General features: G+C 37.5%; 1 protein-coding gene across 8 annotated transcripts in view; it reads left to right on the plus strand.

The window, feature by feature from the left end:
- Positions 1-13480, plus strand: part of tsc2 (TSC complex subunit 2) — an 80999-nt gene that overhangs the window by 41731 nt on the left and 25788 nt on the right. For 5 of the 8 annotated variants that reach the window (XM_043711187.1, XM_043711190.1, XM_043711194.1 and 2 more), the window contains 9 exons: positions 1500-1593; positions 1833-1935; positions 2738-2835; positions 5393-5518; positions 8668-8832; positions 9733-9888; positions 10191-10303; positions 11046-11288; positions 12658-12867. In XM_043711187.1, coding sequence (XP_043567122.1) covers positions 1500-1593; positions 1833-1935; positions 2738-2835; positions 5393-5518; positions 8668-8832; positions 9733-9888; positions 10191-10303; positions 11046-11288; positions 12658-12867 — 1308 coding nt within the window. The remainder of the gene's footprint in view (positions 1-1499; positions 1594-1832; positions 1936-2737; positions 2836-5392; positions 5519-8667; positions 8833-9732; positions 9889-10190; positions 10304-11045; positions 11289-12657; positions 12868-13480) is intronic. The other 3 variants (XM_043711189.1, XM_043711191.1, XM_043711192.1) reach the window with 3 other exon arrangements.

Consider the following 13480-nt stretch of genomic DNA (forward strand, 5'->3'; position numbering starts at 1 on the left):
AGCGCAAGGGAATTGTTTGGTTTCCTATTCAGCTGTAGCTTTTGACTGGCAATTTGCTTTCAGCAATCAGAGAGAGAGAATTAGAGAGGGAGATGTGACTGTCATTTCCTTTTACCTGCAAGCACAGGCATGTCAAGCAGATGTTTCCAGCAGTAACCATCATGGCACACTCCAGCCCAAAGCAGGCTGGCATGCACAAACCAGAGGTGTAGTTGATTTTTAATCCTTTCTCTTGTGGAATACACCAATATGTTTTTCATACAGACTGATTTATCGCACAAAATGTGGAGAACAAATCTCTGAGCAGTAGACATGTAACACTCAGGTGATGGTTCAGGTTTTACGTTGTATCTCTTCCTTTGAAGCATCTTTCTGAAATTCCTTGACATTCTTCCAGGAGTGACATTCCTTTCAAGTGTATGGAATTGGAGAGACTGGTCAGTGTAACGTCAGCAGAACTTTGGAAGGAGTAGACCATGGCAAATTCCATATGTTAAAGCTTTAGATCCATGGTTACATTTGTAAATTGTAGTTTCATTGGTGGTGCTTGAGAAAATTGCATTCCTGAGCGTCAGAGTCAGAAGTTGGGTAAATAACCTAGCAGATAATCTCTTGTATACTTTGGGGGAGTAGGGATGGATGATACTTGATAGATCTTGAGAAGTTCTCAAGTTCTCTAAAATGCACAAGATGCATCTTACCTCCACACAGCTGGAGTTGAAGGGATGGTGAAATGAATTCCTTTGTTTGAAACCTTGATTCTTGGGATTTGTTCTTGGAGATATTCACAGGCATATTTCAAATAACAGTAAGCATGGAAAAGGCATGAAAATTCAGAGGCAATGAGCTATGGACTCCTGCAAGCCTTCCACCTTCCTGGAAACATTAGACAGCGCCATTCCACAGTTGTCTGCTGGAATAGTCACCAATGGCAGAGGTTCTCTTCCTGGGGGAGCTCAAACCAGAGAGAGTGCAATACCATAATAAGGGGCTTCCTGTTTAAGATGGAAATGAGGAATTTATTTCTTGACAGTTGTCAGTCTTGGAATTACCTACCCCAGCAAAGTAGTATGCTGGGTCATCAAAGACTAAGAGAGATTTCTGATCTATAAGGGTAGCAAAGGTTGTGAGAAGAAGACAGGAAAGTGGAATTGAGGTGACAATCAGATCAACATGATCCGTTGTATAATGCAGTCGGTCTGAGGGGCTGAATGGGCTTACTCCTGTCACTTAGGATTTTATGTTGCAGTTTTACTTCCATTAGGCAAACTGATAATGCTTCTCAGAATTAAAATTAACCTGTAACTTCCTGCTCACTATTGGGCAGTGCATCAAATTGTTCTGTAACCTCAGGGTGCAGAGTTTTGTGATTTATTTGCTGGCTACTCACTAATGCATCCTCGATTCAGACAGAGAAGTCAAGTGACAACATATTGCTGTGGTCATGTAATGCAAATCTTTTGAAGTATAAGAGATTTAACATGTGTGTTCCCTTACAGCTTTGGTGAGACTTCCTCCTCTGTATGCCAATTTTGTGGCAGAACAGTATGTCAGTGTATTTGCTATCTCCTTACCCTACACTAACCCTTTCAAGTAAGTGTTTAATTTTCTCAATTTTTAAAGAAATTTCAGAGCCTTTTAAAATAATTGCTCATGTACTTAGATATAGCTATTAATTTGGCATTATAATTCTTGAATTTAAATTACAATAGTATAAACTCATGTAAACCTGGGTCTAGTTCTTGACACTTTGAACTGGTATGAAGATGGCTATCAAAGCTTAGGAAGTTTTCAATGATATTTCCACTTTGATTTTATTCTATCATTCCTAGGTTCAACCAATATATAGTGTCTCTAGCACACCACGTCATAGCCATGTGGTTCATTCGTTGTCGGCTTGTGTTCCGAAAAGATTTTGTCCGGTATATCACAAAAGTAAGAATCTTGCTGCTTTACAAGTTGATCCTTCACTTAGTGTGTTGGTTATTAGTTACTGGCATCTATTTTTAAAGAACCAGTGTACTTTGTAACACAATTTGAATTATACATTTGTGAAAATATTTTGATTTGTTTTATACACTAACGTTGAAGATTTTAAACAACCTTACTCGTCATAAGTCTGACCACCATTAAAGTGTTTTGTGAAAGTACCTTGATAGTTGAGAATTTTTATCACTGAATTTTAGGTTTAAAAAAAGGTGTGCAACTTTATTTTGTGGTGTTGACAATGAAATTTACATTTGCGGGAGCATTAATTGTTGCTCTCTCTAGGATGCATTTAGAATCTTGCAGATCTCATATACAAATTACTTTAAAGAAAGAACTTGAATTTGTGTAACGTCACTTTACAATCTCAGAGCCTCCTGAAATATTTTACAGCCAATTTGTTAATTTTGTAGTATGTGCTGTATTTTGTTGAACAAATACTCAGCGGTGTCTTACCAGCAGCTGGGCAATAAATGATCAGTTTGTTCTGTTTCTTTGTAATGGTTTTTCCAAGGCACCAGTAGAATGTTCCTGCCTATCCATGCTGTAAATCTCCATAGTTTTATTCCTTATTGTCTATAATCTGCTTCAAATAGCTTTTGTCTTGTCTCTCTTAGAATAAGTAAACATTTTTGGCTGCATCATCTGAGTATAAAGGTTATAAAATTGGCTGTTCTGATTGAATGTAGGATAGGAATGTGAACTGAAATTATATGTTATATTATTAATTTTTAAAATTTTAATAATCAAGGGCCTACGGTCAAATGCCTTATTACCATTTGAGGACACACATGAACCCAGCAGTTTTCGAGCCCGTAGCACAAGCTTGAATGAAAGACCCCTGAAAAGGTAGGCTAATTTCCAAAATTGGGAGCATACTTTTATTATAATGCATGTGTGGTCTGAAGGTAAACCATAACTTTATTGAAATGTGTAATGGCAATTCGAAGATAACAAGTGAAATTTTATATACAACACTCTACATCAGTATGCAAGTTGATGTTTGGCAAATAATGTCTCTTGAGCTTAGAAGCTGATTCACCATTATGGTCACTAATAGTAATTTATTTAAATTTTGCAAGAAAGCTCACTAACACTTCTAATGACATCCAAATGTACTTTGGGTGGAGTTGGAAAATACTGAAGTGTTGAAGAATTGAACACTTGATGTCAACACTGAATATTCATCTGTTGAACACAGCTAGCCAGGTGTGGGTGAAATGCAATGTTCAACAGGAAATCTCAAATTGAAGCAGAAAATACTAGAAATGCCCAGCAGGTCTAATGAAATGGGTCACAACCTGAATTATTAACTATCAACTGACCTGACAAAAGTTAGAAATGTAATGGGTTTTAAGTAGATCAAATTGGGGACAGTGGAAAAAGAACAAAGGGAAGGTTTCTGATGGGAATGAAAATGGGAGACACTAAATGAGGTGGGTAAGATCCATGTTGGGTAAGATTGCACATTTCTCTTCTCATTATGGCTGATGATGTATTCTTTGCACAGCAGGTACGGGTTTGGTTGGCAGAGCTTGTTTCAGATTGAGTCCTTGAACCGAAAGATCTTCAATCCCATAGGTCTGGGTTGGATTATCTGCTACATAAATCCCTTCCAATTAAACAGTGTTAATGACAGAATAGCTTCTAATGCAGTGCTCCCCAAACATTTTCTCCACTGTGATTCCTTTTTGAGACTTGGATATTGCCATGACCCCTTGGTAAGAACTGGAGGATTGTGATAGTGAGTGGAGAAGATCGATGGGAATAGGAGGGAGTTTGGAGCTCATGACTAACATTTCAGCATGAGCCTGCTTGGGAGTCTGAACCCCTGCACCCCCACCCCCACCCCCACATTGGGCAGAGCAATTCTAACTCATACCACTGAGGGCTCACATAAACATACTCCTGAGAGGTTTCAGAGAATTTGGGACAACGCAACTGATCTTAAATGTTCTCTGTATGGATCCATTCATTTTGCTGCTGAATTATGCAATAATAAAGCCAAAAAATGTGTTGCTGGGAAAGCGCAGCAGGTCAGGCAGCATCCAAGGAGCAGGAGAATCGATGTTTTGGGCATAAGCCCTTCTGATTCCTGAAGAAGGGCTTATGCCCGAAATGTCGATTCTCCTGCTCCTTGGATGTTGCCTGACCTGCTGCGCTTTTCCAGCAACACATTTTTCAGCTCTGATCTCCAGCATCTGCAGTCCTCACTTTCTCCTAATAATAAAGCCAACCATGCCTCACTGTGATCTGTTCTGAATGTGGTCTTCTATCATCTTGCTTCAGTGTTCAGTATTTATGCATTTTTAGCCAAATTAAAATTGTGCTTTGCCCTGTTTCTTGATTTTTGTATAATGTATAGTTGGACTGTGCATAGTTTGATTTCTTTTTTGTGTTCAACTGTAAACAGATGTGTAAGGTTGGAATATGAGCATTTGAAAGGAAGTGATTTTTAAAGAAAGTATTTTTAAACGATAATCCAAGGCAATGATCTCGTCTTGCATTCCCACTGAATTGCTTCTTACTGGAAGTCCAGCTAAGTTAATGGGATGCAAGAGTACAATATCCATTTGTCACTTGAGCTCAGTCTGAACAATGCCAGAGTAAGGGTACTCTATGCATTCAGGTGGAAATCTGCTCTCGTTATTTTAACTCTCATTTACTGTTCTAAACAGTTTAAACCCATATATTCTGTGCAGTTTTCCTTCATTTATGAGGAGAATACTCTTCACACAAGTACATTCTAAGTTTGACCTCTCGTATCTCTTATGTAACTTAAAGGCCATTGTTCCATAATTTATGTGGAGCAGCTGGTACTTCACTTCACTTTCCTTTCCACTAATTATGTAACTCAAGGCTTTAAATGGGCCATAACTTGTTTATAGAGCCAATGACTCAAATTTCCCAACTAAAGTTGTTAGCTGTGTTATGCATGCTGAGATTTATGGGCGTTTATATTTCGTTTGTAAAACCCTGCAGAGTTCCCAGTTAGCCATGAAACAAATCCACATTAATTAATTAGGCCTGTCCTCACTGTATTAGCAATTTATCTCTCCCTGCGTACAATTGTGTTGTCAAAATCTGAAATGCCATTCCAACCTTAATTTTCTGTATTGCTTGTTCTACCAATTGTAATCAATATTGTAATAGGAATTTGTATATTCCTTTGTTGTGTAGCATATATATGCTGTTTGATCTAATTTGCTATTTTGTCATGTTTCAGATTTTGTTTAATGCTTTCAAGTTTTTATTTCCCCCCTCTTTTGTTCTTCTATCTCTGCTGGTGTTTGCTTCCCTCACTTCACTTATCTGGGAACCCCATTCCTGGCCTGTGACCTCTGACCATCAACTCCTCCCAATGGCTCCTCTGCCACCTGCGGTGTCTTTGGGTTGGTGCTTGTAGCTTGCGAGCCACAAAGCCCCTAAAGCCAGGCTTGAATAGTTCCCAAATAAAAGATATGAAAGACCTCTCAGCAGTCGAGGCCTTCCGATCCCGCAGCATCAGTGTTTCAGAACATGCAGTCCGCAGGTAGAGGCATTACAAGAACCTATGGTCAACAGAATTTCATTCTGGGGTTTCTGCATGCTGGGAGGCTTGCATGACGTAGAAGTAGATTTTAAAAGTATATATACTTTTTGCTATTTCAATGAATACCTAATATGTGAATTTTGATCTGGATTAATATTAATTTCACAAATGTAGATTATGTTTAGGTCAGTGGTTGTCAATCAGGACTTGAATTTAGTTTCCAGCTCTTGAGATCATATGGCTGTGTAAATACAACTGTAATCTCGATAGGCAAAATTGTCTTTCTGGGCTTATTTTAGTCTAAAACATTTGCTTTATTAAAGAACTTCATTTATTTAGAATCTTTCACAGTTTCAGGAAATCCCAAAGCATTTTACAACCAATTACCTTTGGAAGTGTAATGCAGAAAAATAGCAAATTGCAGCTAGTGAGGAACAATACTTAATTGTATCTCTTCTTAATCATACTTGAGTCAAATATGCTTTTGTGATAAAAAGGGTAATGTCAGCTGCCTGACCTGTTAGTTTTTTTTTCCAGATGGATGCTGTGTTCCCTATTATTTTATTTGTCCCAATGTCTTTTTAGTATCTTATGTGTGAATAGTTGGTGCTACCATTTCAAATATGCATAAGTGAGGGAAAGGGAAAAAAATTATAACAAAGATGAAGGAATAAAAATCTTGCTCCAGTTGGTTTACTTTATTCATTAGCTGATTGCAGGAAATACATTTGGTGGATCCTACTAAAACTTGTTTATTCAAATGAAGGGCACAAGATTGAATCTACAGAACAGGAAGTGGTTTTGATACTAAACTCACCTTCAGAGTTAAGCAAATACAGTGGGACAGCAATTACCTCTCAGCAGATGAACTACTCAGTGAGCCACTGATATATGCCTGAAAGTAGCTTATAACGTAGATCCACACTTTTATGAAATCCTCCAGTATCAACACATTCCTCCTTGTGTAGCCATACAAATGAGCTGAGGTATTAAACCGAAGTTGCTCCATTTCTCATGATTTAGGATTGTTGATTAATATTTCTGGAAGGCCTGGAATTATTTTGCCACTGCTTTACTGGGGTATTTGTTTTGAGATTACCTCGATGTGAAATTTGTACCATCTCTTATCCTCAAAATTCATTTTGAGGATATGTTTTATTCATGGCCCTTAATTTCTGAATCAATTCCTGTGTATATCTCAAAACTGGTTAAATTAATACAATATTTGATCGTTGTGCAAATCAAACTGGTTTAATTAAGTGATAATTGTTAGTTTTCTTCTGAGGAAAGACTTTTAAACTCCTGTTGGGCAGTCTTGTTATAAATACAAATGACGAGCTAAACTAAAGACAACCTGTCAACACGTTTATTTTAGCCCCCGATGAGAAATGTGCTGCTGGTGATCATTTTTATTTTCACAGTTGAATTTCATTCTTTATCCTCTGATTCAGCCAGAGTATGAATGATTTCCTGCAATCCATGTGCTGCAGAAACTCAGTATAGCTTTAAAATATTATGCTTGTTTCTTATAATGATGAATGCATTTTAATCTTCACTCTTTCCCTTGCCCTCACTCATTTATTTTTGCAATTTTGTAAACTTACACCCATTAAAACTTGAAAACACACAGCATCCTTATCTACTGAGTAGATGTGTTGCAGAAGTACCAAATGACATTTATTGGAATGTTGCTGATTAATGTTGAATCCCTGATCGAAGATGTTTAAAATAAGCGTGTAGTTAGCAGTTACCACAGCCTTCTGTTTTGAGACTTCATACTAATCACCTCACTGTTGAGAAGCCAAGTTGCTCTAGGCATAATGAATGTAAAAGGGAGTAAGCTAAAGGCCCTTTGAACCTGCAGTGATGCTCATTATGATCGTGGCTGATCTCTTAAATTAACTCCACTTTCCTGCCCTTTCCTCCTATACGTTGAATCCCTTATTGCCCGAAAGTCTAATGATCTTAACCTCAATAAAGAATTCCAAAGATTTACATCCTCTGAAAGAAAAAATGTCCCTGTGGTTTTACTGAGATTGTCTAGTATATCGGACTCCCTTGTTTTAAACTCAGAGTTTCTGCATAATGTGGAGCTGCTCTTCAATCAGATCACGCAACAATAACAACTAGCCTGCAATTTATTTAAAGCATTAAGAACTAAGAAATGCTCTTGTTTTGAAACCTCGTTTTTGTATATCACGTCTGCCTGCTGAACATGGAGTATATCTGTTTCAAACACTGACTACTTCGCCTTTCAGGTAGGTATAGTGCACAACATGTGCCATGTTCAAAGTAATTCATCTATGGCGAGTTGTCGTTCCCAACTTGTTCAGCATTAGTTGTATTATCAACTAAAATCTGGATTGACACTTGCCCATGAATGCCAATAGTTTTCCTTATGGCTCATTCAGTTGTGTTTTAAACAGTTGAACGAAAGGTACAAATGTTTTTGCATGTACTGAGAGACAACCACTGATCAAAGGTCTGAATACAGTCTAGTCCTGATACATTGAATTTCTTCCTTTGAAGACTTAATAAAACATATACTTGTTTAAATGGAGAGGATTAGACTGTACTTATAATCCTTCCATGATATGTAATTAACTCTGGGATAGTCATACTATTTATTAATCACCCATCAAAATGGTGTTTAATTCTACCTTTCAACCAGATCATTCATTTGGCCACTTGCAGTATTTGTAACAACCATACTTTTTTCGTGAGCGTTAGCTAATGACAAATGAACATAAAAGAAAACAGAGTGCATACATTTTACAAATCTAAAAATTCAAATCTTTGAACTAAGTTCAGCAAATCTGGCATCAATATATTGAGTTACGTTTTTTTAAAAATACATTGTTGCAAATGTCTGAGGAAAAGGTTGTAATCAACTCCAAAATATAAAATTGGTGGTAACGATAGGCAAGTGGCAAATTCTTGCTTGAAACTAAGTTCTTTGTTTTATTTTTGGTGCAAAGGCCAAATTTCTGTAATGATAAAATAATTCAAAAAATCTATGCGAATGCATTCTTGGTGCTTGCTTGAAATGGTATGCAAAGATAAATAATACTGAGAGAAGGATCTAATTGTTGTCATTGCACCAGGGTGTAATTTATACTTTATTTTTACTTAATCCGTTCCAATTCCAGTAGAATGCAGACTTCTGTCACAAGTTCAAGTTTGGGATCAGCAGATGAGAATTCGATGGCAGAGGCTGAAGACAGTCTTAAAACTGTGCACCTTGAGCTAACTGAGACCTGCTTGGATATGATGGCTCGATATGTTTTCTCCAACTTCTCTGCTCTGCCCAAGAGGTTTGCATTACATTTTGAAAATGTTACTTTGTTCATTTTTTTTATCTTTTGAAAGTAATTTGAGAGTTACATAGTGCATGGAACACACGTGACCAATTGACCCATGGTTCTCATGAACTTGTGCTCACTTCTTATCATCTAACCCTCTCAGGGTCACCTTACTTCTTTCCACCACTTGCTTATGTAGCTTTTCCATTAATGCTGTTTGCCTCAATTACTTCTGTCGTGACATTCACAATCTAACTAATCTTTAGTTAAATTTTTTCTTGAATTTTTTTGAATTGGATTTAACCTATGACTTCTAGTTTTGGTCTTCCGCAGAACTGGAAGTATTTTCTGCACATCCACCTTCTTGACATCTTTTGTAATCTTAGATGGCTATGTCAAGTCACTTTTTCAGTGATCTTTTTCTAACAAAAAAGTGCCCATTTTTTCTTGATATCTGTTCATCTTAGCAAAACTATTTTTGCTTCCTTATCACATGGAACCGAATATCAGCATTAAAATATAAATTGAATAAAAGCAAAAACTAAAGATGTATTGGTGAATTTGTAGCTCAGGTTGATAAATATATAAGTTAGCTCGCTGAGCTGGAAGGTTTGTTTTTAGACATTTTGTCACCATACTAGATAACACCATCAGTAAGAGTCTCGGGTGAAGCTATAGATGTATGAGAACACTGGGATTTCATCGGAAATGTTAATCTGCCTCACTTCTTTTCTATATATAGTGGATGTGCTATATATTTCCAATTTTACTTTAAATGCACTAAATCTGCTCAATATTTTTAATCGCTTACCTCAGAGTTTGGAAACTGACCTCATTCTTTTTCTGTTTTTACACTCAAGTCAATACCATGCCTTCCTTTTTGGTCTTATTCACATTCTTGTGGTTTCTAAGGTCCCCTGTGGCAGAGTTTCTTCTTGGTGCAGGAAGAAGTAATACATGGCTGGTTGGAAACAAACTTGTCACAGTAACCACCAGCAGTGGCGCCGGAGCGAGAGCGCTGTTGGGTTTAGATTCCTTGGATCAAAAGAGAACTGAAGAGGTATCCAGGTATGGACTGCAGAGATACTGCAGCAATGTATTTAGTAAAATGTTTGTTTACTGTGCTTTTGTTGATCTTCAATATTTGATATAAAACAGCTGGTGTTTTATCATTTGTAAGAAATGGCCCCAATTTATTTTTTTGTCGAAATAAAATTGTTTTTTTTTTCAAATATAATTTGCTGTGATATGTCAAGTAACAAAGGCAATGGTCAACTATATTGTTACCAAGTTATGCAAAGATTTTGTGTGTTTTGGATTTGACTGAGATTTCAATTAAGATGTTTTTTTGCCCTGACTATATTTTTAAGACTGGATTTATCTCAACAAGTAAAAACAACCCAAGAAGCACCTGCCAAGCTGGAGTCTCAGACTAGCCAGCAGATTGGAAAAGCTGCACGCCTGCGAGTGAGATCCATATCAGGTGACTGTTGAAAGGATTAGGTTTTTTTTTCAAAGAGAATAATATTTAACATAGGGTAATGAGCAACTTTCCTTACTTTCCCTTTAATGCCAAATATCCTATTTACAATTTCAATGACAATATTCATAAATCTAATAAAATCTTGTTGCTGGCTAATTGCATCTATCGATTGTGCTTCACAGTCTAAGTACTTAATATATTGAATACTGTTTAAAATGCAGTGCTTTGAAACAAACAATTTTGTAACTGTATATATCTGCAGAACTAGAAGGGGTGGCACGGTGGCTCAGTGGTTAGTACTGCTGCCTCACAGCACCAGGAGCCTGGGTTTGATTCCCACCTTGGGCGATTGTCTGTCTGGAGTTTGTACGTTCTTCTTGCGTCTGTGTGGGTTTTCTCCGGGTGCTCTGGTTTCCCCTCTCAATCCAAAGAAGTGCAAGTCAGTTAACTTGGCTATACTAAATTGCCCATAGTGTTAGGTGCATTAGTCAGGGGTAAATATAGGGTAAGGGAATGGGTGGGTTACTGTTTGGAGGGTCAGTGTGGACTTGTTGGGCCAAATCGTGTGTTTCCATATTGTCGCAATTTAATTGAATAGAACAGAGCCCCTATTTATTTAATCTTTATTATCCACGTCACATTTGAGAAACATCTTTTTGTCCTGATAACGGGGATATACATTATTATTGCTCCGTTTCAGTGTGAACTGTTTTTGTTTAGTCTTACTTTTCTGGTTTTCTAGGTGGCCATGCTCTTCACAGTGATTCAGTTCCGAGTTTAAGTCCCCTGGTGTCACCCTCTGATAGCGAATTCTGCACTCCTGTTGCATCAAATTTGAGAGGATTGGAAAACAGGAAAGCATTGCGTCAGGATGGACCTTATTCAAGTGGCCAGCTGTTCTACCAGAAGGAAAAAGCCAATCTGGCTGAATATGCACCTGTACTAACTCAAGGCTGGGCCGAAGTATACATTCGGCGACCCTCAGGTATAAATATTAGATCGAGCCAACCCCCCAAAAGTTTTAGAGTTGATTGTGGCTTTTTTTTATAGATATTTTTATTAGAAATGTAACATTTTTACAAGTTTACAAAAATAAACAAAACTCTCAAATATAAACATTGATATACAATTAAATCAAATATACAATAGCCAAAATTTAACGAGAAAAAAAAATACCGAAAAAGAAAAAAAACAAAACTCAACTATCTACTAATCTAACCTACAACTAACCAGAGTATATATTTAAGTCTCTTACATGCTCAGAATGTATTAACATCAGATATAATAAAACCCATATTCGTGCGGGATTCCTCTCTTAAGGGGCCCCGGACCAGCCAGGTTTGTAATCTCAGCTAAAATTTCTGTCAGGGTACTTGCTACTTTAGTCCAATATCTACGGATCTTATGACAGGTCATAGGCAATGTACAAGAGTGCCCACCTCCATTTTGCATTTGGGACACATTGGAGATGCTCCTGCCTTAAATTTTGCCAGTCAAACCGATGCTATTTGGGCCCTATGAAGTATCTTCAGCTGGATAGCCTGGGTTCTGTTATGATTGTGGCTTTAATGAGCTTTCCATAGTTTTAAATCAGATAAATGTTACAAAATTCAAGAACAGGAAAGGACTCCATTTACATAAGTCAGACGTTTTTGGCTACTCTCTATCCTACCTTTCAGTTCTCTAACCATGTACCTGCTTTGGCAACATTTTTCAAGAAACAACTTTATTTGTTAAACTCGTTTATCTTAGTTACCCCATTGCTATTCCCAATTAATTCACTTGAAATAATTTTAACCTAACTCATTTGCTAGAAAATTGCCAAAATGAGGTGCAGCAATGTTTAATCCTTGCTTGGTGTACAGAGTATTGAAGTTAATAGAGAGTAATATTGTGAAGGAAGGTTATAAAATCAGTACTTGTCGTGATTCTGTAAGTTCTATATACCCTGTTGTCGTAAAGTCTATAAAGTCCTTTATGCCTCTTGTCTATTGTGTGAATTAGTTACATAGTATTTTACGTGGCGTGCTTTCGGGTCATTTGACTCAAATGGTCCATGTCAGTGTATCTGCTTCACAGGTGCCTCCTCCCATCTCCTTCATCTTATTCCATCCACAGGTCATACTTAGGTCTTAAACACATCTCATACCTTCCTGAAAAGTTGAATTTTTACTCTTAATTTCCTGATGGTTGCTTCTTATAAGTTAATTTTTTTCATTAAAACTATGTGAAATTCTTCTGTTATTAAAAAAACAGCTGTGCTTTTTCATGTTATGGCTCTTAAATAGAACCTGGAATAACTTACTTTTCTTGTCTTAATACTTCTTAATAGTGTTAACTTTGGTTCCTTGCAGGTAATGCAAGTTGGCTTCTGTGTCTGGAAAATCCACCAAGTCCATTCTCATCTGAGATAAACAACATGCCCCTACAAGAACTGTCCACAATGCTAATGGCTGTAGAGAGAGTGACTGATCCACGCCAGCATGGTCCCAGTCGATCAGAATCCATGCCATGCTCGACTGCTGGAGCAGCTAAACCCACCTTGCTTCAGCGATTCAACACTGGTTAGTGAAAGTTTCCACTTCTTAACCATCAGTTTCACAGTCTTCACTTTCAAGCGTGCATATTATTTTATATTCTGTCCCTGAAATTCTGTTATATTTTAGAGTGACTATAATGTTAGGTACTCTAAGAAATAATATGAAACCTTAATCTACTTGAGTATTAAGCTTTCACGCAGTTTTTTATGCTAAGATGATTAATTAGGATGCTTTTAAAAATTTTAAATCTTTGTTAAATCTGTTGTTCTGGTTCTGTTCGCCGAGCTGGGAATTTGTGTTGCAGACGTTTCGTCCCCTGTCTAGGTGACATCCTCAGGGCTTGGGAGCCTCTTGTGAAGCGCTTCTGTGATGTCTCCTCCGGCATTTATAATGATTTGTACCTGCCGCTTCCAGTTGTCAGTTCCAGCTGTCCGCTCCAGTGACCGGTATATTGGGTCCAGGTCAATGTGCTCCCATTCCTAGACGTGATGGTACAGAGAACACCGAACGGAGAATTCACCACAAAGGTATACAGGAAAGCCACACACACAGACCAAGTCCTAAACTACGAAAGCAACCACCCCAACACACACAAAAGAAGTTGCATCAAGACACTGTTCAAAAGGGCCACAACACA

The sequence above is a fragment of the Chiloscyllium plagiosum genome, chromosome 21 (assembly GCF_004010195.1).
Source record: "Chiloscyllium plagiosum isolate BGI_BamShark_2017 chromosome 21, ASM401019v2, whole genome shotgun sequence".
Lineage (NCBI taxonomy): Eukaryota > Metazoa > Chordata > Chondrichthyes > Orectolobiformes > Hemiscylliidae > Chiloscyllium > Chiloscyllium plagiosum.